The sequence below is a fragment of the Oncorhynchus tshawytscha genome, linkage group LG08 (assembly GCF_018296145.1).
Source record: "Oncorhynchus tshawytscha isolate Ot180627B linkage group LG08, Otsh_v2.0, whole genome shotgun sequence".
Lineage (NCBI taxonomy): Eukaryota > Metazoa > Chordata > Actinopteri > Salmoniformes > Salmonidae > Oncorhynchus > Oncorhynchus tshawytscha.
In genome coordinates this window covers 78571605-78593894 of record NC_056436.1, presented here as the reverse complement: position 1 = coordinate 78593894, position 22290 = coordinate 78571605, and the positions used below count along the sequence as shown (strand labels likewise).

General features: G+C 44.8%; 1 protein-coding gene across 3 annotated transcripts in view; it reads left to right on the top strand.

Moving 5' to 3' along the window:
* The window catches only part of LOC112238722, an 82505-nt gene that overhangs the window by 12080 nt on the left and 48135 nt on the right, over nt 1-22290 (top strand). For all 3 annotated transcript variants that reach the window (XM_042326005.1, XM_042326006.1, XM_042326007.1), the window contains exons 3-4: nt 1795-1921; nt 2050-2150. In XM_042326005.1, the coding sequence (XP_042181939.1) occupies nt 1795-1921; nt 2050-2150 (228 nt within the window). The remainder of the gene's footprint in view (nt 1-1794; nt 1922-2049; nt 2151-22290) is intronic.

The following is a 22290-nucleotide window of genomic DNA, read 5'->3' as shown; positions in this document are numbered from 1 at the left end:
TTTTGAAGAGACCCAAGTTAGTCCAGTCCTGTTCTTGTCCAGTGAAGACCCCTGAACCTCCCAAGCCCCCCCACCCTCGCCCCCGTCCCTCGTCAGCCCTGGTCGACCTCCGAGTCTGCAGTCCCTTCCCAGAGGGCTGTGTGTTTGCCGTTACCCAGCAGGCCAAGGGGGGCTCTCTGTGCCGGCACAGACGCAGGCCTGGTCCCATGATGCACCTCTCTCCAGGGCAGAGACGGACAGGCGGTCTGGCCAGGCCTTGCTCTGTCATAGAGCCCTCCGTTACCATGGAGATACACCCTGGGCAGAGTCACAGAGTAAGACCTCACACACACACACACACACACACACACACACACACACACACACACACACACACACACACACACACACACACACACACACATACACCCTTTCCCACTGCTGAGAGAATGAAAGTGGGAGTGTGTGTGGAGACTGACCAGTAGTCTCTGCCAACGTTCAGTTAAATATAGGCTGTAGTCCGAATGAATCAACCATACCACGCACTGTATTTATACACTCCTACTCTACAACAATGCTGCACGCTCTGGCCCATTTCTACAAGTCTGTATTCATACATCTGCCTTTCCTTTAGCTGCTCTTCCTCTGCTCTCTCTCTCTCTCTGTCTCTCTCTCTCTCTGTCTCTCTCTCTCTCTGTCTCTCTCTCTCTCTCTCTGCTCTCTCTCTCTCTCTCTGTCTCTGTCTGTCTCTCTCTCTCTCTGTCTGTCTCTCTCTCTCTCTCTCTGTCTCTCTCTCTGTCTCTCTGTCTGTCTCTCTGTCTCTGTCTCTCTGTCTCTCTCTCTCTCTCTGCTCTCTCTCTCTCTCTCTCTCTCTCTCTCTCTCTCTGCTCTCTCTCTCTCTCTGTCTCTCTCTCTCTCTCTCTGTCTCTCTCTCTCTCTCTGTCTCTCTCTCTCTCTCTCTCTCTGTCTCTGTCTGTCTCTCTCTCTCTCTCTCTCTCTCTCTCTCTCTCTCTCTCTCTCTCTGTCTCTCTGTCTCTCTGTCTCTGTCTGTCTCTCTCTCTCTCTCTCTGTCTCTCTCTCTGCTCTCTCTCTGTCTCTCTCTCTCTCTCTCTCTCTCTCTCTCTCTCTCTCTCTGTCTCTGTCTGTCTCTCTCTCTCTCTCTCTCTCTCTCTCTCTCTCTCTCTCTCTCTCTGTCTCTCTGTCTCTCTGTCTCTGTCTGTCTCTCTCTCTTTCTCTCTGCTCTCTCTCTCTCTCTCTCTTCCTCTGTCTCTCTGTCTGTCTCTCTCTCTTTCTGTCTCTCTCTCTGTCTCTGTCTGTCTCTGTCCATTCATTATTCCTCTCTCTTATAACTAACTCACCCTCACTTTCTCACTTTCACTCTTCCTCTGTCCGTGGCCAAGTTTCTGCATCACCGCTACGTTCTGTCCATTCATTATTCCCTCATTATAATAACTCACCCTCTGAACTTTTCACCTGGAGACTCATTCACCTGACTGGTAGGAATGATTCATACTGTATCACCTGACTGGTAGGAATGATTCATATTGTATCACCTGACTGGTAGGAATGATTCATATTGTATCACCTGACTGGTAGGAATGATTCATATCACAAGGTTGTCTGATACATGCACTCAGAACCAATGCACCAGAATATACTGTGGGGTTTAAATGTTCTATATTGAGTATAAAAGAAGATGTATTGTTGGGGGTTTCTGTACATACTGTATGTGAGAGACGTTGGGTGTGTGTTTGTGCTTGCTTGCGTGTGTGTGTGTGTGCGTGTGTGCTTGCGTAACTGTCCAGTGTGTTCCAGGCCCTGTCTCGTCCCCTGGGGGCGCCACCTTTAGAGCCCCCCCTCAGAGTGTCTCTTCAGAGGTGTCGCTCCCTCCCTCTCCCCCCCAGCACCCTCACCACTCTGGCCCTGTTCCGGGGACACACAGGTACTACATGAGTGTGTGTGTGTGTGTGTGTGGGGGGGGTTGCCTGCCTGTGCCAGTGTTTGCATGTTGGTGTATGCATGCTTGTGTGTGTGTGGGGGTTGAACTGTTTGTGTGTCTGTCCCCTACAGCAGACTCCCAGTCATCCTCAGTGTGTCTTGGTGTTGGAGAGGCTGGCAGCTGCAGGAGGAGACTGCTCAGAACAGGCTCTGGTCCACTACAAGTCAACATCGTGAGTCACTGCCCACCATATCCTGTAATGTTACTATATTAGCCTGTTAGCATGTTAGCCTGTTAGCATGTTAGCATGTTAGCATGCTAGCCTGTTAGCATGTTAGCCTGTTAGCATGTTAGCCTGTTAGCATTTTAGCATGTTAACCTGTTAGACTGTTAGCATGTTCAGTCATAAGTCACTGTGTGCATCCCAAATGGCACCCTATTCCCTATAGACGGATTAGCTGACAACGTCACAAAAGCGATGTCCGCGCTTCAAAGGGGCAGAAGGTCGTGTGTTGTTATGGTTCTGGATAGCCAGATAGCTAGCAACAATGACAAGAATCTGCCATGTGGCGGCAGTTAGCCTAGCGGTTAAGAGCATTAGGCCAGTAACCGAAAGATCGCTGGTTGAAATCCCCGAGGCGACAAGTTGAAAAATCTGCCAATGTGCCCTGGAGCAAGGCACTTAACCCTAATTTCTCCTGTAAGCCTCTCTGGATAAGGGTCTCTGCTATTTTTTTAAATATATATTTTTACAAAATGTAATCATAAGTGTCTTGTTTCAGCTCGTTTGATCTTGTTCTTGATACCATGTCTTGTTTTGAGGTGTTTTGACTGTCAGGTCTATGCTAATATGGCTAAAATACATTTGCTAGCTAACCAACAAGTGTAACGATGTATTTGAGAGACAAGTGCACATTGTGCAACTTTATTTGTTTTCAATAAATATTGGAGATGAAATATAGTTTACAGTCTAAGTCAAACCTGTCTGTTCTGTCCCATAGTTACGCACCTGTCGGTTTTGTTGCTAAACAACCAACCCATCTATAGGCCATGGTCCTTTGGGAGGTAGTCACTGTTATTTCAGAAAAGAATAAGGCACACACACACACACACACGCACACACGCACGCACGCACGCACGCACACACACACACACACACACACACACACACACACACACACACACACACACACACACACACACACACACACACACACACACACACACACACACACACACACACACACACACACACACACGCACGCACACACACACACACGCACGCACGCACGCACACACACACACACACACACACACACACACGCACACACGCACATACACACATACGCACACACACGCACACACACGCACACACACACGCACGCACGCACGCACGCACGCACACACACACACACACACACACACACACACACACACACACACACACACACACGCACATACACACATACGCACACACACGCACACACGCACACACACACACACGCACGCACGCACGCACGCACGCACGCACGCACACACACACACACACACACACACACACACACACACACACACACGCACATACGCACACACACACACACACACGCACGCACGCACACACACACACGCACACACACACACGCACACACACGCACGCACGCACACATGCACGCACACACACACACATACACACATAAAGAATGCTTTGGGGCCCAAACCCAGTATCTCAGAGAAAGGCCCTTTGATGAAGACGGGGCCCCAAGGAATCTTATCTGAAGGAGAGACTCTGAGTCTAACGGTTAATGAGCTGGAAGTGTACACACACACACACACACACACACACACACACACACACACACACACACACACACACACAGCTGGAGGTAGAACTCTGTATTTTGCCACCACAACCATTCTTTAGTTGAACAGTGTTTGTTGCCAGTTCCATGCTGTTGCCATGACACTGTGTGTTTCCTGTTTATCTTCAGGAGTCTATCTTTAGAAAGCCTTTTTAAGTGTGAGTTAAATAGACAGTGTGTGGGTTTAGAGAGAGAGATGGGGGGGGGATGTACAGAGAAGAAAATAGGGTGTGGAGATGGTGAGAGAGAGAGATGGGGGGGGATGTACAGAGAAGAAAATAGGGTGTGGAGATGGTGAGAGAGAGAGATGGGGGATGCACAGAGAAGAAAATAGGGTGTGGAGATGGAGAGAGGGGTGAGAGAGAGATGGGGGATGCACAGAGAAGAAAATAGGGTGTGGAGATGGAGAGAGGGGTGAGAGAGAGATGGGGGATGCACAGAGAAGAAAATAGGGTGTGGAGATGGAGAGATGGGGGATGCACAGAGAAGAAAGGAGAGGGAGAGATGGGGGATGCACAGAGAAGAAAATAGGATGGGGAGATGGAGAGAGGGGTGAGAGAGAGATGGGGGATGCACAGAGAAGAAAATAGGGTGTGGAGATGGAGAGAGGGGTGAGAGAGATGGGGGATGTATGAGAAAGAAAATAGGGTGTGGAGATGGAGAGAGGGGTGAGAGAGAGAGATGGGGGGATGCACAGAGAAGAAATGAGAGGGAGAGATGTGTTTGTTGATGGCCAAAGAGATAAAGGAGAGGGAGAGATGTGTTTGTTGATGGCCAGAGAGATAAAGGAGAGGGAGAGATGTGTTTGTTGATGTCCCCCCTTCTCCTGTCAGACTAGTGAAGCCCACAGACCCCAGGCAGAAAGAGAAAGCTTCCTCACTGCAGTGGATTAGCTGCTAATGCTGACGCCTTGCTTTCATTTCAATAAACTCCTCTTCTCCTCTCTTGTCATCTTCTTTTGTCCTATCTTCTCTTATCTTCTCTTCTCCTCTCCTCTCTCTCCTCTCTCCACTCCCACCTCTCCTCCCTCCTCTCCTCCCTCCTCTCCAAGCTCCTGTCCTCTCTCTCCTCTCCCCCTTCTCCCTTCTCCTTTCATCTCCTCTCATGTTAATAACAGTGTAGTAACGGGGTAATATTCTCTGTTGCCGCTGCTCTGCCTAAAGCCGGAAGCCTAAAGCTCTCCCATCAGACTATCATAGTATCACTGGCTGAACTGGCCAGCAGCATCAGTACAGGTTAACAGTGGCCAGCAGCATCAGTACAGGTTAACAGTGGCCAGCAGCATCAGTACAGGGTAACAGTGGCCAGCAGCATCAGTACAGGTTAACAGTGGCCAGCAGCATCAGTACAGGTTAACAGTGTCTAGCAGCATCAGTACAGGGTAACAGTGGCCAGCAGCATCAGTAGAGGGTAACAGTGGCCAGCAGCATCAGTAGAGGGTAACAGTGGCCAGCAGCATCAGTAGAGGGTAACAGTGGCCAAGTCACTTTAGGCCAACCTGAGCTTGTCTAATCAGATGATGCAACTGCAGTCATTATGAGCTACATGAGTCAGCAGTTAGCACGCAGAGAGCAGAGCAGGACTCACAGATGAGGGAGAACACACACGTTACTACTCTGCTCAGGCGTGTTCATTTAATCACCCAGTGCAGGTGATGCGCATCTCTGTGACCTCAAACGTCACATGCACTGTCTTCAAACCTCACACACTGTCTTCAAACCTCACACACACTGTCTTCAAACCTCACACACACTGTCTTCAAACCTCATATACTGTCTTCAAACCTCACACACTGTCTTCAAACCTCACACACACTGTCTTCAAACCTCACACACTGTCTTCAAACCTCACACACACTGTCTTCAAACCTCACACACACTGTCTTCAAACCTCATATACTGTCTTCAAACCTCACACACTGTCCTCAAACCTCACACACACAGTCTTCAAACCTCGCACACACTGTCTTCAAACCTCGCACACTGTCTTCAAACCTCACACACTGTCTTCAAACCTCACACACACTGTCTTCAAACCTCACACACACTGTCTTCAAACCTCATATACTGTCTTCAAACCTCACACACTGTCCTCAAACCTCACACACACAGTCTTCAAACCTCACACACACTGTCCTCAAACCTCACACACTGTCTTCAAACCTCGCACACACTGTCTTCAAACCTCGCACACTGTCTTCAAACCTCGCACACTGTCTTCAAACCTCACACACACAGTCTTCAAACCTCGCACACTGACTTCAAACCTCGTACACTGTCTTCTTCAGTGTAGATTCCTCAGTATAGGGGTATTAGTCAGACTCAGACAATCTGTTTCCAGAAGGGTAAGAACTAAGCATCACTGATGATAAGGGGTGTGGGAACCTCTCTTCCCCTGAACCTCTCTTCCCCTGAATCTCTCTTCCCCTGAATCTCTCTTCCCCTGAACCTCTCTTCCCCTGAACCTCTCTTCCCCTGAACCTCTCTTCCCCTGAATCTCTCTTCCCCTGAATCTCTCTTCCCCTGAACCTCTCTTCCCCTGAACCTCTTTTCCCCTGAACCTCTTTTTCCCCTGAATCTCTCTTCCCCTGAACCTCTTTTCCCCTGAACATCTTTTCCCCTAAACCTCTCTTCCCCTGAACCTCTCTTCCCCTGAACCTCTCTTCCCCTGAATCTCTCTTCCCCTGAACCTCTCTTCCCCTGAACCTCTCTTCCCCTGAACCTCTCTTCCTCTGAATCTCTCTTCCTCTGAATATCTTATAGCTTAATGCATCAACTTTACACAAGACAGACTCTCAATAAGAAAAAAACCAGTGAGTTGGTACTCTTTTTCACCATTAGAGAGGTCCCTTCTGTTTAGCAATGGGGATGTCCAGTTCCCCCTCTGCTCAGCTATGGGGGGGGCAGTCACATCCTGTTCCAACGCTACATATCCTGTTCCAACGCTACACATCCTGTTCCAACGCTACACATCCTGTTCCAACGCTACACATCCTGTTCCAACGCTACACATCCTGTTCCAACGCTACACATCCTGTTCCAACGCTACACATCCTGTTCCAACGCTACATATCCTGTTCCAACGCTACACATCCTGTTCCAACGCTACACATCCTGTTCCAACACTACACATCCTGTTCCAACGCTACATATCCTGTTCCAACGCTACACATCCTGTTCCAACGCTACACATCCTGTTCCAACACTACACATCCTGTTCCAACGCTACATATCCTGTTCCAACGCTACACATCCTGTTCCAACGCTACACATCCTGTTCCAACACTACACATCCTGTTCCAACGCTACACATCCTGTTCCAACGCTACACATCCTGTTCCAACGCTACATATCCTGTTCCAATGCTACACATCCTGTTCCAACGTTCCAATGCTACACATCCTGTTCCAATGCTACACATCCTGTTACAACGTTCCAATGCTACACATCCTGTTCCAATGCTACACATCCTGTTACAACGTTCCAACGCTACATATCCTGTTCCAATGCTACACATCCTGTTCCAATGCTACACATCCTGTTCCAACACTACATATCCTGTTCCAACGCTACACATCCTGTTCCAACACTACATATCCTGTTCCAACGCTGCACATCCTGTTCCAAGTCTCCAACGCTACATATCCTGTTCCAACGCTACATGTGGACTGTATGCACTGTACTATACCAGGCATGTGTGTGTGTGTGTGTGTGTGTGTGTGTGTGTGTGTGTGTATGTGTGCACTGTACTGCATGGATCTGTTCTAGAATGTCTAGGCCATTCCAGAGTTTCTTCTGTACTCCTGTGAATGGGAATGTGTTCTTCTCATATGTGGGGGATCCCAGGTGGGCTGATGGGTGTTGACAGGAGCAGCCCAGTGCTCCACTCACAGGCAGTACACTGGAAAACAACACCAGGCTCATTTCTAGATATCCTGCCCATTCCTAACATGGATGGTTTGGTCACATCTGTACTGTGGAATGTCCTGCCATCACCCTCAGTGGGGAGAATGGGTATAGACACTTCTCAATGGACTTGGTTAGGTTAGGTAAGCATCTTACAGTAGAACTTGGTTAGGTATCTTACAGTAGGACTTGGTTAAGTATCTTACAGTAGGACTTGGTTAGCTATAGTCCAGTAGGACTTGGTTAAGTATCTTACAGTAGGACTTGGTTAACTATCTTACAGTAGGACTTGGTTAGCTATAGTCCAGTAGGACTTGGTTAAGTATCTTACAGTAGGACTTGGTTAACTATCTTACAGTAGGACTTGGTTAGCTATCGTCCAGTAGGACTTGGTTAGCTATCGTCCAGTAGGACTTGGTTAGCTATCGTCCAGTAGGACTTGGTTAAGTATCTTACAGTAGGATTTGGTTAGCTATCTTACAGTAGGACTTGGTTAGCTATCGTCCAGTAGGACTTGGTTAGCTATAGTCCAGTAGGACTTGGTTAAGTATCTTACAGTAGGACTTGGTTAACTATCTTACAGTAGGACTTGGTTAGCTATAGTCCAGTAGGACTTGGTTAAGTATCTTACAGTAGGACTTGGTTAACTATCTTACAGTAGGACTTGGTTAGCTATCGTCCAGTAGGACTTGGTTAGCTATCGTCCAGTAGGACTTGGTTAGCTATCGTCCAGTAGGACTTGGTTAAGTATCTTACAGTAGGATTTGGTTAGCTATCTTACAGTAGGACTTGGTTAGCTATCGTCCAGTAGGACTTGGTTAGCTATCGTCCAGTAGGACTTGGTTAAGTATCTTACAGTAGGACTTGGTTAGCTATCATCCAGTAGGACTTGGTTAAGTATCTTACAGTAGGTGCAGATATAACTGCAGTGTTATCATGTGGGAACTCATTAATGCAGATATAACTGCAGTGTTATCATGTGTGAACTCATTAAAGCAGATATAACTGCAGTGTTATCATGTGGGAACTCATTAATGCAGATATAACTGCTGTGTTATCATGTGGGAACTCATTAATGCAGATATAACTGCAGTGTTATCATGTGGGAACTCATTAAAGCAGATATAACTGCAGTGTTATCATGTGGGAACTCATTAATGCAGATATAACTGCAGTGTTATCATGTGGAACTCATTAAAGCAGATATAACTGCAGTGTTATCATGTGGGAACTCATTAATGCAGATATAACTGCAGTGTTATCATGTGTGAACTCATTAAAGCAGATATAACTGCAGTGTTATCATGTGGGAACTCATTAAAGCAGATATAACTGCAGTGTTATCATGTGGGAATGAATACATGACTTTCTTCTTGATTATTCCTAACTTTGGGGAACTCTGCGCTGCCACATTCTCTGAGAAACCTTTTTGCTGAGAATCAACTTTTCCATCTTCAGGGGATGTTTGTTCCCACCTTCAGTTCTGTCTTGATGGAGACATTCAGGGAATCTCTCTGCAATGCAGCTCAACAGTTATCCTTCAGGGTTCTGGGTTGAGGAACATATTTGAAAGAAAACAAGTGGCCTATCTATTTCCTCCAGCAGGTAATCTGCCGTAGGACCCAGATCCCCTAATCTCTACCTCTTATTTCTCTCTGTTGTCTCTCTCATCTCTCTCTGTTCTCTCTCATCTCTCTCTGTTCTCTCTCATCTCTCTCTGTTCTCTCTCTCATCTCTCTTTTTCATCTCTCTTTCTCTCATCTCTCTCTGTTGTCTCTCTCATCTCTCTCTGTTGTCTCTCTCATCTCTCTCTGTTCTCTCTCTCATCTCTCACTCTGTGTTCTCTCTGTCATCTCTCATCTCTCTCTGTTCTCTCTCTCTGTTCTCTCTCTCTGTTGTCTCTCTCATCTCTCTCTGTTCTCTCTCTCTCATCTCTCTCTGTTGTCTCTCTCATCTCTCTCTGTTCTCTCTCTCATCTCTCTCTGTTCTCTCTCTCATCTCTCTCTGTTCTCTCTCTCTCATCTCTCTCTGTTGTCTCTCTCATCTCTCTCTGTTCTCTCTCTCATCTCTCTCTGTTCTCTCTCTCATCTCTCTCTGTTCTCTCTCTCATCTCTCACTCTGTGTTCTCTCTGTCATCTCTCATCTCTCTCTGTTCTCTCTCTCTGTTGTCTCTCTCTGTTGTCTCTCTCATCTCTCTCTGTTCTCTCTCTCTGTTGTCTCTCTCTGTTGTCTCTCTCATCTCTCTCTGTTCTCTCTCTCTCATCTCTCTCTGTTGTCTCTCTCATCTCTCTCTGTTCTCTCTCTCATCTCTCTCTGTTCTCTCTCATCTCTCTCTGTTCTCTCTCTCATCTCTCTCGGTTCTCTCTCTCATCTTTCTCTGTTGTCTCTCTCATCTCTCTCTGTTGTCTCTCTCATCTCTCTCTGTTCTCTCTCTCATCTCTCTCTGTTCTCTCTCATCTCTCTCTGTTGTCTCTCTCATCTCTCTCGGTTCTCTCTCTCTCTCATCTCTCTCTCATCTCTCTGTTGTCTCTCTCATCTCTCTCTGTTGTCTCTCTCATCCCTCTCTGTTGTCTCTCTCATCTCTCTCTGTTGTCTCTCTCATCTCTCTCTGTTGTCTCTCTCATCTCTCTCTGTTCTCTCTCTCATCTCTCTCTTTTCTCTCTCTCATCTCTCTCTGTTGTCTCTCTCATCTCTCTCGGTTCTCTCTCTCATCTCTGTTATCTCTCTCTCTGTTGTCTCTCTCATCTCTCTCTGTTGTCTCTCTCATCTCTCTCTTTTGTCTCTCTCATCTCTCTCTGTTGTCTCTCTCATCTCTCTCTGTTGTCTCTCTCATCTCTCTCTGTTCTCTCTCTCATCTCTCTCTGTTCTCTCTCTCATCTCTCTCTGTTGTCTCTCTCATCTCTCTCTGTTGTCTCTCTCATCTCTCTCTGTTCTCTCTCATCTCTCTCTGTTGTCGCTCTCATCTCTCTCTGTTTTCTATGTTATCTCTCTCTGTTCTCTCTGTCATCTCTCTCTGTTCTCTCTGTTATCTCTCTCTCTGTTGTCTCTCTCATCTCTCTCTGTTGTCTCTCTCATCTCTCTCTGTTGTCTCTCTGTTCTCTCTCTCTGTTGTCTCTCTCATCTCTCTCTGTTGTCTCTCTCATCTCTCTCTGTTGTCTCTCATCTCTCTCTGTACTCTCTCTCATCTCTCTCTGTTGTCTCTCTCATCTCTCTCTGTTGTCTCTCTCATCTCTCTCTGTTCTCTCTCTCTGTTGTCTCTCTCTGTTGTCTCTCTCATCTCTCTCTGTTCTCTCTCTCTCATCTCTCTCTGTTGTCTCTCTCATCTCTCTCTGTTCTCTCTCTCATCTCTCTCTGTTCTCTCTCATCTCTCTCTGTTCTCTCTCTCATCTCTCTCGGTTCTCTCTCTCATCTTTCTCTGTTGTCTCTCTCATCTCTCTCTGTTGTCTCTCTCATCTCTCTCTGTTCTCTCTCTCATCTCTCTCTGTTCTCTCTCATCTCTCTCTGTTGTCTCTCTCATCTCTCTCTGGTTCTCTCTCTCTCTCATCTCTCTCTCATCTCTCTGTTGTCTCTCTCATCTCTCTCTGTTGTCTCTCTCATCCCTCTCTGTTGTCTCTCTCATCTCTCTCTGTTGTCTCTCTCATCTCTCTCTGTTGTCTCTCTCATCTCTCTCTGTTCTCTCTCTCATCTCTCTCTTTTCTCTCTCTCATCTCTCTCTGTTGTCTCTCTCATCTCTCTCGGTTCTCTCTCTCATCTCTCTGTTATCTCTCTCTCTGTTGTCTCTCTCATCTCTCTCTGTTGTCTCTCTCATCTCTCTCTTTTGTCTCTCTCATCTCTCTCTGTTGTCTCTCTCATCTCTCTCTGTTGTCTCTCTCATCTCTCTCTGTTCTCTCTCTCATCTCTCTCTGTTCTCTCTCTCATCTCTCTCTGTTCTCTCTCTCATCTCTCTCTGTTGTCTCTCTCATCTCTCTCTGTTCTCTCTCATCTCTCTCTGTTGTCTCTCTCATCTCTCTCTGTTGTCTCTCTCATCTCTCTCTGTTCTCTCTCTTCTCTCTCTCTGTTGTCTCTCTCATCTCTCTCTGTTGTCTCTCTCTCTCTCTGTTCTCTCTCTCATCTCTCTGTTGTCTCTCTCATCTCTCTCTGTTGTCTCTCTCATCCCTCTCTGTTGTCTCTCTCTCTCTCTGTATCTCTCTCTCTTGTCTCTCTCATCTCTCTCTCTGTTGTCTCTCTCATCTCTCTCTGTTCTCTCTCTCTCTCTCTCTTTTCTCTCTCTCATCTCTCTCTGTTGTCTCTCTCATCTCTCTCTGTTCTCTCTCTCTCATCTCTCTGTTATCTCTCTCTCTGTTGTCTCTCTCATCTCTCTCTGTTGTCTCTCTCATCTCTCTCTTTGTCTCTCTCATCTCTCTCTCTCTTCTCTCTCTGTTCTCTCTCTCTCTCTTGTTCTCTCTCATCTCTCTCTGTTGTCTCTCTCATCTCTCTCTGTTGTCTCTCTCATCTCTCTCTGTTGTCTCTCTCATCTCTCTCTGTTCTCTCTCATCTCTCTCTGTTGTCGCTCTCATCTCTCTCTGTTTTCTATGTTATCTCTCTCTGTTCTCTCTGTCATCTCTCTCTGTTCTCTCTGTTATCTCTCTCTCTGTTGTCTCTCTCATCTCTCTCTGTTGTCTCTCTCATCTCTCTCTGTTGTCTCTCTGTTCTCTCTCTCTGTTGTCTCTCTCATCTCTCTCTGTTGTCTCTCTCATCTCTCTCTGTTGTCTCTCATCTCTCTCTGTACTCTCTCTCATCTCTCTCTGTTGTCTCTCTCATCTCTCTCTGTTGTCTCTCTCATCTCTCTCTGTTTTCTATGTTATCTCTCTCTGTTCTCTCTGTCATCTCTCTCTGACCCTCTTTCTACACGGATTTGATACTGCTACATCTTAAATGAATAAACAGCTGATGGCTAAACAATGGTGACATCACTGTGCTGCATCCAGCATTTTATTTTTAGGTGTTTTGTGTGTGTGTCTGTGTCTGTGTAGCGTTTCTCTGAGGTCGGGAGGATGCAGGAAGTCAGCGTGGTTGTCCAGGGTGGCGAGGGGGGTGGAAGGGGAATTGTGGTTGTCTGGGGATAGGGAGGGCTAGATAAAAGAAGCAGTCTGTTCAGAAGGGAAATGGGAAGGGTGGGGTGCCTGGTCTTTCTCCCTCCATTACCAAATCATGAGCCTCAAATAGAATAATTTACTAACAGGCTACAGCAGAATAAGTAGAATAATTTACTAACAGGCTACAGCAGAATAAGTAGAATAATCTACTAACAGGCTACAGCAGAATAAGTAGAATAATTTACTAACAGGCTACAGCAGAATAAGTAGAATAATTTACTAACAGGCTACAGCAGAATAAGTAGAATAATTTACTAACAGGCTACAGCAGAATAAGTAGAATAATTTACTAACAGGCTACAGCAGAATAAGTAGAATAATTTACTAACAGGCTACAGCAGAATAAGTAGAATAATATACTAACAGGCTACAGCAGAATAAAACATGGTGGAGTCTCTTATTCGCTCTAGACACACGCACGCACACACACACATGCGCACACACACACACACACACACACACACACACACACACACACACACACACACACACACACACACACACACACACACACACACACACACACACACACACACACACACACACACACACACACACACATGCGCGTCTCCTAGAGAGAGCTGAAGCTCTAAGGTGGAGTATAGAATGGCCTCAGGCCAGGGTAGGAGAGGAAATACTTAGTATGTCCCAAATGGCCCCTTATTCTCTATACAGTATAGTGCACTACTTTTGATCAGGACCCATAAGGCTCTGGTCAGAAGTAGTGCAATGTGTAGGGAATAAGGCGCCATTTGGGATGCACATTTAAACTGACACCAGATCACATCCACAGCTGTGACAAAAGGTCATGTTGTCATCTGCTGAGATACTGCCATAAACAACCTGGCAAGATACTGCTGTAAACAACCTGGCAAGATACTGCCGTAAACAACCTGGCAAGATACTGCCGTAAACAACCTGGCAAGATACTGCTGTAAACAACCTGGAAAGATACTGCCGTAAACAACCTGGCAAGATACTGCTGTAAACAACCTGGCAAGATACTGCCGTAAACAACCTGGCAAGATACTGCCGTAAACAACCTGGCAAGATACTGCTGTAAACAACCTGGCAAGATACTGCCGTAAACAACCTGGAAAGATACTGCCGTAAACAACCAGTAAGCTTGGTGATTTAGGCTTGCCAAAAGGTGAATCTAACATGTATTGATTCGGGGGTCGAATACTTATCGAATCAAGATGTATTTTTCATCATTCTTTTACAAATGTTTACATTTTTCTTCCACTTTGACATTACATATTATTTTGTGTATATCGTTTGACAGAAAATTACAAATTAACCCATTTTAATCCCACTTTGTAACACAACAAATAATGGAAAGAGTCTGAAAACTTTCTGAAGGGACTGTACATAAGGCAAATGTGTGCCATGCTATTGCTAGCCAGCTAAGCCAGAATGTTAGCCAGTAATGTTAGCCAGTAATGTTAGCCAGTATTGTTAGCTTGTAATGTTAGCCAGTAATGTTAGCCAGTAATGTTAGCCAGTAATGTTAGCCAGTAATGTTAGCCAGTATTGTTAGCCAGTAATGTTAGCCAGTAATGTTAGCCAGTAATGTTAGCCAGTAATATTGGCTCGTTAGACCTGGTGCTGAAGCTCACATGTATTGTGTCAAGGGAAATGTATGCTGTTTGTATTGTCTGTTTATACATATAGTCGTGTTAAACATGGTAGATATGAACTTGACTGCCTTAGCAACACTCAACGACAACATGCAATGGCATGTCAGACACTACATACAAGTAGATGCACACACTAAACACAGGTCAAATGCAGATTGGTGAAGAACAGTTCAATGAGTAATTCTCTTCATACCACGGTCTCACTCTGACGACTGGAGCTCAGTAAGATGCATGGGGAATGGCCAACTGTGATTGGCCAATACAAGTACGGGTGTTGGGCAAATAATAGGTGTTGGGCGAATACAACAACTACTAATAAATAAAATAAAATAAATTAGAGCCATTTTAACAGCCAGAGGGGTTCCTGGAAGAACCTCTAACGTAGCAATGGAGGAACCTGTTTGCGGCTGCGTGTCGGAGCACTTAGAATTTATTTTGCCGTTGGATTTGTTGCGCTGCCAAATTTAGAAGAAGTTATGTGGTTTTAGGCAATGGCTTTATGGGATAGCTAGCGACTTGTAAACCATTACCCATTCCTATATGAGTACAGTGGTAATGTTAGAAGAAGTTATGTGGTTTTAGGCAATGGCTTTATGGGATAGCTAGCGACTTGTAAACCATTACCCATTCCTATATGAGTACAGTGGTAATGTTAGAAGAAGTTATGTGGTTTTAGGCAATGGCTTTATGGGATAGCTAGCGACTTGTAAACCATTACCCATTCCTATATGAGTACAGTGGTAATGTTAGAAGAAGTTATGTGGTTTTAGGCAATGGCTTTATGGGATAGCTAGCGACTTGTAAACCATTACCCATTCCTATATGAGTACAGTGGTAATGTTAGAAGAAGTTATGTGGTTTTAGGCAATGGCTTTATGGGATAGCTAGCGACTTGTAAACCATTACCCATTCCTATATGAGTACAGTGGTAATGTTAGAAGAAGTTATGTGGTTTTAGGCAATGGCTTTATGGGATAGCTAGCGACAGAATTCAGAACATGGGCCGTTGTTACAGGATTCTCCCTGTACACCAAGTCAGAACCATATCATTATAATTATACTATATGTGCACCAACAACGACCGTACAATAAAATAAACTATTTCGTCTCACTTTACTTGTATCAAATACAACTAAGCGCCCCCCTCCTCCTCCATCATTATGGAAATGCAGTATTTAAATTGGCATCTTTAGTAGTCATAAAATGAGTTTTATATGCTGACGCTGTGCTTAGCTCACACACGTAACAGTAGTTCAAAGTTGACCCGTACTTACATAGACATGTATCAGGACGCCTCTCTACTGACTGTCTTCCCGCTGAGGAGATGAGTTTGACAAGCTCCCCTTCCCTGGATATGCATGAGTTTGTGTGTGTGTGTGTCTGTGTGTGTGTGTGTGTGTGTGTGTGTGTGTGTGTGTGTGTGTGTGTGTGTGTGTGTGTGTGTGTGTGTGTGTGTGTGTGTGTGTGTGTGTGTGTGTGTGTGTGTGTGTGTGTGTGTGTGTTTTTTTTCATGAAGCATTAGCAGGGCTGTCTGTGTAGATTTAGATTTTCAGATGTGACCTTTGTTGTCTAAATGTCAGGGATGGAGCAGAGTGCCCAAAGAGCCACACACACACACACACACACACACACCGAGAGAGAGCGAGAGAGAGCTCCCAGCCTTATGTAACTGCGGCTACGCATGAGATAGACAGACGGGGAGAGGAAAAGGTTTTTTGAGGAAACTCTGGCATATTCCAGCCCTGATGCTGTCATAAGGCTTCTGTTAGCTCTGCTGAAAGCAGTTTGGGGATGGGATTTTTCCTCGGCATGTATAGGTGCATGTGGTGTAAAAACCCTCCTATTGATTGTATAGTATATTGCTCCTTAATAAACCTATGATGTGGTGGATTTCACTGGTTTTATTGTTTACCTAATATTCTTTGATCTGTAGCCTAGCTGCATTGCAAAGCTGTCTAGAGAATGTGGATCACACACACACACACACACACACAGTGTGAAAGCCATAGCTGGGGCCGGCCTGTAGCGGAACGGAGAGAGATTATCCTCCTGCATGAATTAATTCATGACCATATTGTGTCCCTCTTCATCCGCCAACAATGAGGTGCAGGCACAGGGGTCAAATGCGCTGCAGGGGTCAAATGCGCTGCAGGGGTCAAATGCGCTGCAGGGGTCAAATGCGCTGCAGGGGTCACCCTTGCTTGTAATAATGGATTTGAACGCTGCCGATACAACCTATTATAGAACTGAGCTTTCCATATTCTTTATCTGTCTTACAGTCTGGTGTTATAGGGATGTGTTTTACAGTCTGGTGTCATAGGGATGTGTTTTACCATCTATGGTGTTTTAGGGATGTGTTTTACAGTCTATGGTGTTATAGAGATGTGTTTTACAGTCTATGGTGTCATAGGGATGTGTTTTACAGTCTATGGTGTTATAAGGATGTGTTTTACAGTCTTTAGTGTCATAGGGATGTGTTTTAAGGTCTATGGTGTTATAGGGATGTGTTTTACAGTCTATGGTGTTATAGGGATGTGTTTTACAGTCTATGGTGTCATAGGGATGTGTTTTACAGTCTATGGTGTTTTAGGGATGTGTTTTACAGTCTATGGTGTTATAGGGCTGTGTTTTACAGTCTATGGTGTTATAGGGATGTGTTTTACAGTCTATGGTGTTATAGGGCTGTGTTTTACAGTCTATGGTGTTATAGGGCTGTGTGTTACAGTCTATGGTGTCATAGGGATGTGTTTTACAGTCTGGTGTTATAGGGATGTGTTTTACAGTCTATGGTGTTATAGGGATGTGTTTTACAGTCTATTGTGTTATAGGGATGTGTTTTACAGTCTTTGGTGTCATAGGGATGTGTTTTACAGGCTGGTGTTATAGGGATGTGTTTTACAGTCTATGGTGTTATAGAGATGTGTTTTACAGTCTATGGTGTCATAGGGATGTGTTTTACAGTCTATGGTGTTTTAGGGATGTGTTTTACAGTCTATGGTGTTATAGGGATGTGTTTTACAGTCTATGGTGTCATAGGGATGTGTTTTAAGGTCTATGGTGTTATAGGGATGTGTTTTACAGTCTATGGTGTTATAGGGATGTGTTTTACAGTCTTTAGTGTTATAGGGATGTGTTTTACAGTCTATGGTGTTTTAGGGATGTGTTTTACAGTCTATGGTGTTTTAGGGATGTGTTGATTTTGTAATATTATTATTTGTAGACAAATACTCATAAATATATCATATCAACATATCATAAATATGTCAATATACCATACAGAAACAACATAACGAACAGATACAAAAATATGCAAATAGATGAATAAAGATGTCAAACAAACAGACAGACAAGACAACAATACAAATAAAAACATTGAACAAATAGCCTTCATAGAGTAGGATCATAGCCTACATAGAGTAGGATCATAGCCTACATAGGGTAGGATCATAGCCTACATAGAGTAGGATCATAGCCTACATAGAGTAGGATCATAGCCTACATAGAGTAGGATCATAGCCTACATAGAGTAGGATCATAGCCTACATAGAGTAGGATCATAGCCTACATAGAGTAGGATCATAGCCTACCCAGAGTCTACATAGAGTAGGATCGCAGTCTACATAGTCTACAGGAAGTGGTGTTGGAGGGCAAGTAGGAGGCACTCTTTCTTCTGGTCTAAAAAACATATCCCAATGCCCCAGGGCAGTGATTGGGTGCCGTCTTTCGGATGGGACGTTAAACGGGAGTCCTGACTCTCTGAGGTCATTAAAGATCCCATGGCACTTATCGTAAGAGTAGGGGTGTTAACCCCGGTGTCCTGGCTAAATTCTCAATCTGGCCCTCAAGCCGTCATGGTCACCTAATAATCCCCAGTTTACAATTGGCTCATTCATCCCCCTCCTCTCCCCTGTAACTATTCCCCAGGTCGTTGCTGCAAATGAGAACGTGTTCTCAGTCAACTTACCTGGTAAAATAACAGATAAATAAATAAATAAAAAATACATAGAGTCGGATCATAGTCTACATAGAGGCTACATGGTCTAGAATCATAGTCTACATAGAGGATCCTAGTCTATATAGAGTAGGATCATAGCCTACATAGAGTAGGATCATAGTCTACATAGAGGCTACATGGTCTAGAATCATAGTCTACATAGAGGATCCTAGTCTATATAGAGTAGGATCATAGCCTATATAGAGTAGGATCATAGTCTACATAGAGGCTACATGGTCTAGAATCATAGTCTACATAGAGGATCCTAGTCTATATAGAGTAGAATCATAGCCTACATAGAGTAGGATCATAGCCTACTTAGAGCCTATATAGAGTAGGATCATAGCTTACATAGAGAAGGATCATAGCCTACATAGAGTAGGATCATAGCCCACATAGAGCCTATATAGAGTAGGATCCTAGTCTACATAGAGTAGAATTCTAGTCTACACAAAGTAGGATCATAGCCTACCTAGAGCCTATATAGAGTAGGATCCTAGTCTACATAGAGCCTACACATGAATATTTGGGCTTTGGTTTGGCCAACATACTTCAAGAAGAGTTCCCACAACTTAAGGAATTGATAAGGCTTATTATTCAATGCGCTGTAGAGAAAGCCTCATTAGGAGATAAATCAATGACCCTTTGTTCCCATTCACTCCATGAGGGTGCCTGATCAGATATCCAAAGCAGAATACACTTTTCTGCACAATGTAGTAAAATGTGTAAAAGATGTGAGTAGCATAATGTAAGAGGCAGCTCATCTCTGGCACCTAGAATACAAGACGTTGCACTCAGCTGGAGGGCATTCAAAAACAGAATCTGTCTCCTGAAGAACCTTTTTTAAATTTTTTTATTTCACCATTATTTAACCAGGTGGGCTAGTTGGGAACAAGTTCTCATTTGCAACTGCGACCTGGCCAAGATAAAGCATAGCAGTGTGAACAGACAACACAGAGTTACACATGGAGTAAACAATTAACAAGTCAATAACACAGTAGAAAAAAAAGAGAGTCTATATACATTGTGTGCAAAAGGCATGAGGAGGTAGGCAAATAATTACAATTTTGCAGATTAACACTGGAGTGATAAATGATCAGATGGTCATGTACAGGTAGAGATATTGGTGTGCAAAAGAGCAGAAAAGTAAATACATAAAAACAGTATGGGTATGAGGTAGGTAAAAATGGGTGGGCTGTTTACCGATAAACTATGTATAGCTGCAGCGATCGGTTAGCTGCTCAGATAGCAGATGTTTGAAGTTGGTGAGGGAGATAAAAGTCTCCAACTTCAGCGATTTTTGCAATTTGTTCCAGTCACAGGCAGCAGAGAACTGGAACGAAAGGCGGCCAAATGAGGTGTTGGCTTTGGGGATGATCAGTGATATACACCTGCTGGAGCACGTGCTATGGGTGGGTATTGCCATCGTGACCAGTGAGCTTTACCTAGCATGGACTTGTAGATGACCTGGAGCCAGTGGGTCGGCGACGAATATGTAGCGAGGGCCAGCCGACTAGCGCATACAGGTCGCAGTGGTGGGTGGTATGAGGTGCTTTAGTGACAAAACGGATGGCACTGTGATAAACTGCATCCAGTTTGCTGAGTAGAGTGTTGGAAGCAATTTTGTAGATGACATCGCCGAAGTCGAAGATCGGTAGGATAGTCAGTTTTACTAGGGTAAGTTTGGCGGCATGAGTGAAGGAGGCTTTGTTGTGGAATAGAAAGCCGACTCTAGATTTGATTTTCGATTGGAGATGTTTGATATGAGTCTGGAAGGAGAGTTTACAGTCTAGCCAGACACCTAGGTACTTATAGATGTTCACATATTCAAGCTCGGAACCATCCAGGGTGGTGATGCTAGTCAGGCGTGCGGGTGCAGGCAGCGAGCGGTTGAAAAGCATGCATTTGGTTTTACTAGCGTTTAAGAGCAGTTGGAGGCCACGGAAGGAGTGTTGTATGGCATTGAAGCTCGTTTGGAGGTTAGATAGCACAGTGTCCAAGGACGGGCCGGAAGTATATAGAATGGTGTCGTCTGCATAGAGGTGGATCAGGGAATCGCCCGCAGCAAGAGCAACATCATTGATATACACAGAGAAAAGAGTCGGCCCAAGAATTAAACCCTGTGGCACAAACATAGAGACTGCCAGAGGACCGGACAGCATGCCCTCCGATTTGACACACTGAACTCTGTCTGCAAAGTAGTTGGTGAACAGTCATCAGAAAAACCGAGGCTACTGAGGCTACCTGTGGGATTGTCCTTTATGTAAGGCAGAAACAATGTATAAGAGAACCTTCCACACCCTGACGCTTATTACAAAGACTAGACAAATTAGGGTTCGTTCTATGTCTAGATACAGGAGTGACATGCAGTCGATGTAGGATATTAAATTGCATTTCCCAGGCTGAGTTGCAAGCTTGAAAATGGGATGGTTGTACACACATTTTTCTTCCAAGTCTGCAAGCTCTATTGGGAGCCTATCAGCCTCCACTATCACCTTAGTTTTGTCTGTGTTGTCTTTCTTCAGATTGCCCAGTAAATTATAAAAGTGGTGAGTGGTAGATTTCAGCTGCTTTATTATTCAAGAGGTTCTCAATAGGAGAGATGGAGAAGCCATCTGGATGCAATTATGAAATTAAGAATTTGAAAGAATTTTTGAAAGTCACTCTTAAAGATGCCAAATTTACTAACAATATGGTCAAATGTTAGAATTGTATCACCCTGAACAATATGTTCGACAACATTGATGCCCTTACTTTTCCATGTTGAGAAGCATCCGTCCATCCCAGGTCGAAAATCAGGGTTCTCATGCAACGGGGCCATAACTGAGAAACAAAGATGATGCCCTTCTATCGTCCTGATATACATCCAAATAGAGCAAGTTCTTCAGCACATAATTGACTTCAGTCAGTTTGGCTATCTTTGTCTGGGGTATAAAAGGGTATTGAGTGGGATTTTTACAAGAGTAGCTGATTCATCATTAAGCCAAAATGAATTTGGATTTTCAATACAGAATTCAAGGATAAATCTCAGTTGAGATGCAAGTTGACAACATGTAAGAGAAGGGGCTGCTAGACCAACTAACCAGGTAGGTAGGGTGTCATAAACTTCAAAAGGATGTAGACACCTCTTGTTTGAAAATCATGAGCATTAATATGTAGTTGGTCCGTTCTTTGCGGCTATAACAACCCCCACTCTTCTGGGAAGGCTTTCCACTAGATGTTGGAACATTGCTACGGGGACTTGCTTTCAGCATTATTGAGTTCGGGCACTGATGTTGGGTGATTAGGCCTGGCTTGGAGTCGGCATTTCAATTCATCCCAAAGGTGTTTGATGAGGTTGAGGTCAGGGCTCTGTGCAGGCCAGTCAAGTTCTTCCGCACTGATCTTGACAAACCATTTCTGTTTGGATCTCGCTTTGTGCACGGGGGCATTGTCATGCTGAAACAGGAAAGGGCCTTCCCCAACTGTTGCCACAAAGTTGGAAGCACAAAATCATATAGAATGTCATTGTATGCTGTAGCGTTAAGATCTCCCTTCACTGGAACGAAGGGGCCTAACCTGAACCAGGAAAAACAGCCCCAGACCATTATTCCTCCTCCACCATTTGGGCAGTTGGCGTTCTCCTGGCAACTGCCAAAACCTCTAGCAATAAACTGGAAGAACTGGCAGCACAATACATGTTTAGCAATAGACTAGAGCAGTGGTTCCCAAACTTTTTATAGTGCCGTACCCCTTCAAACATTCAACCTCCAGCTGAGTACCCCCTCTACACCAGGGTCAGCTGTACCCCCTCTAGCACCAGGGTCATCTGTACCCCCTCTAGCACCAGGGTCAACTGT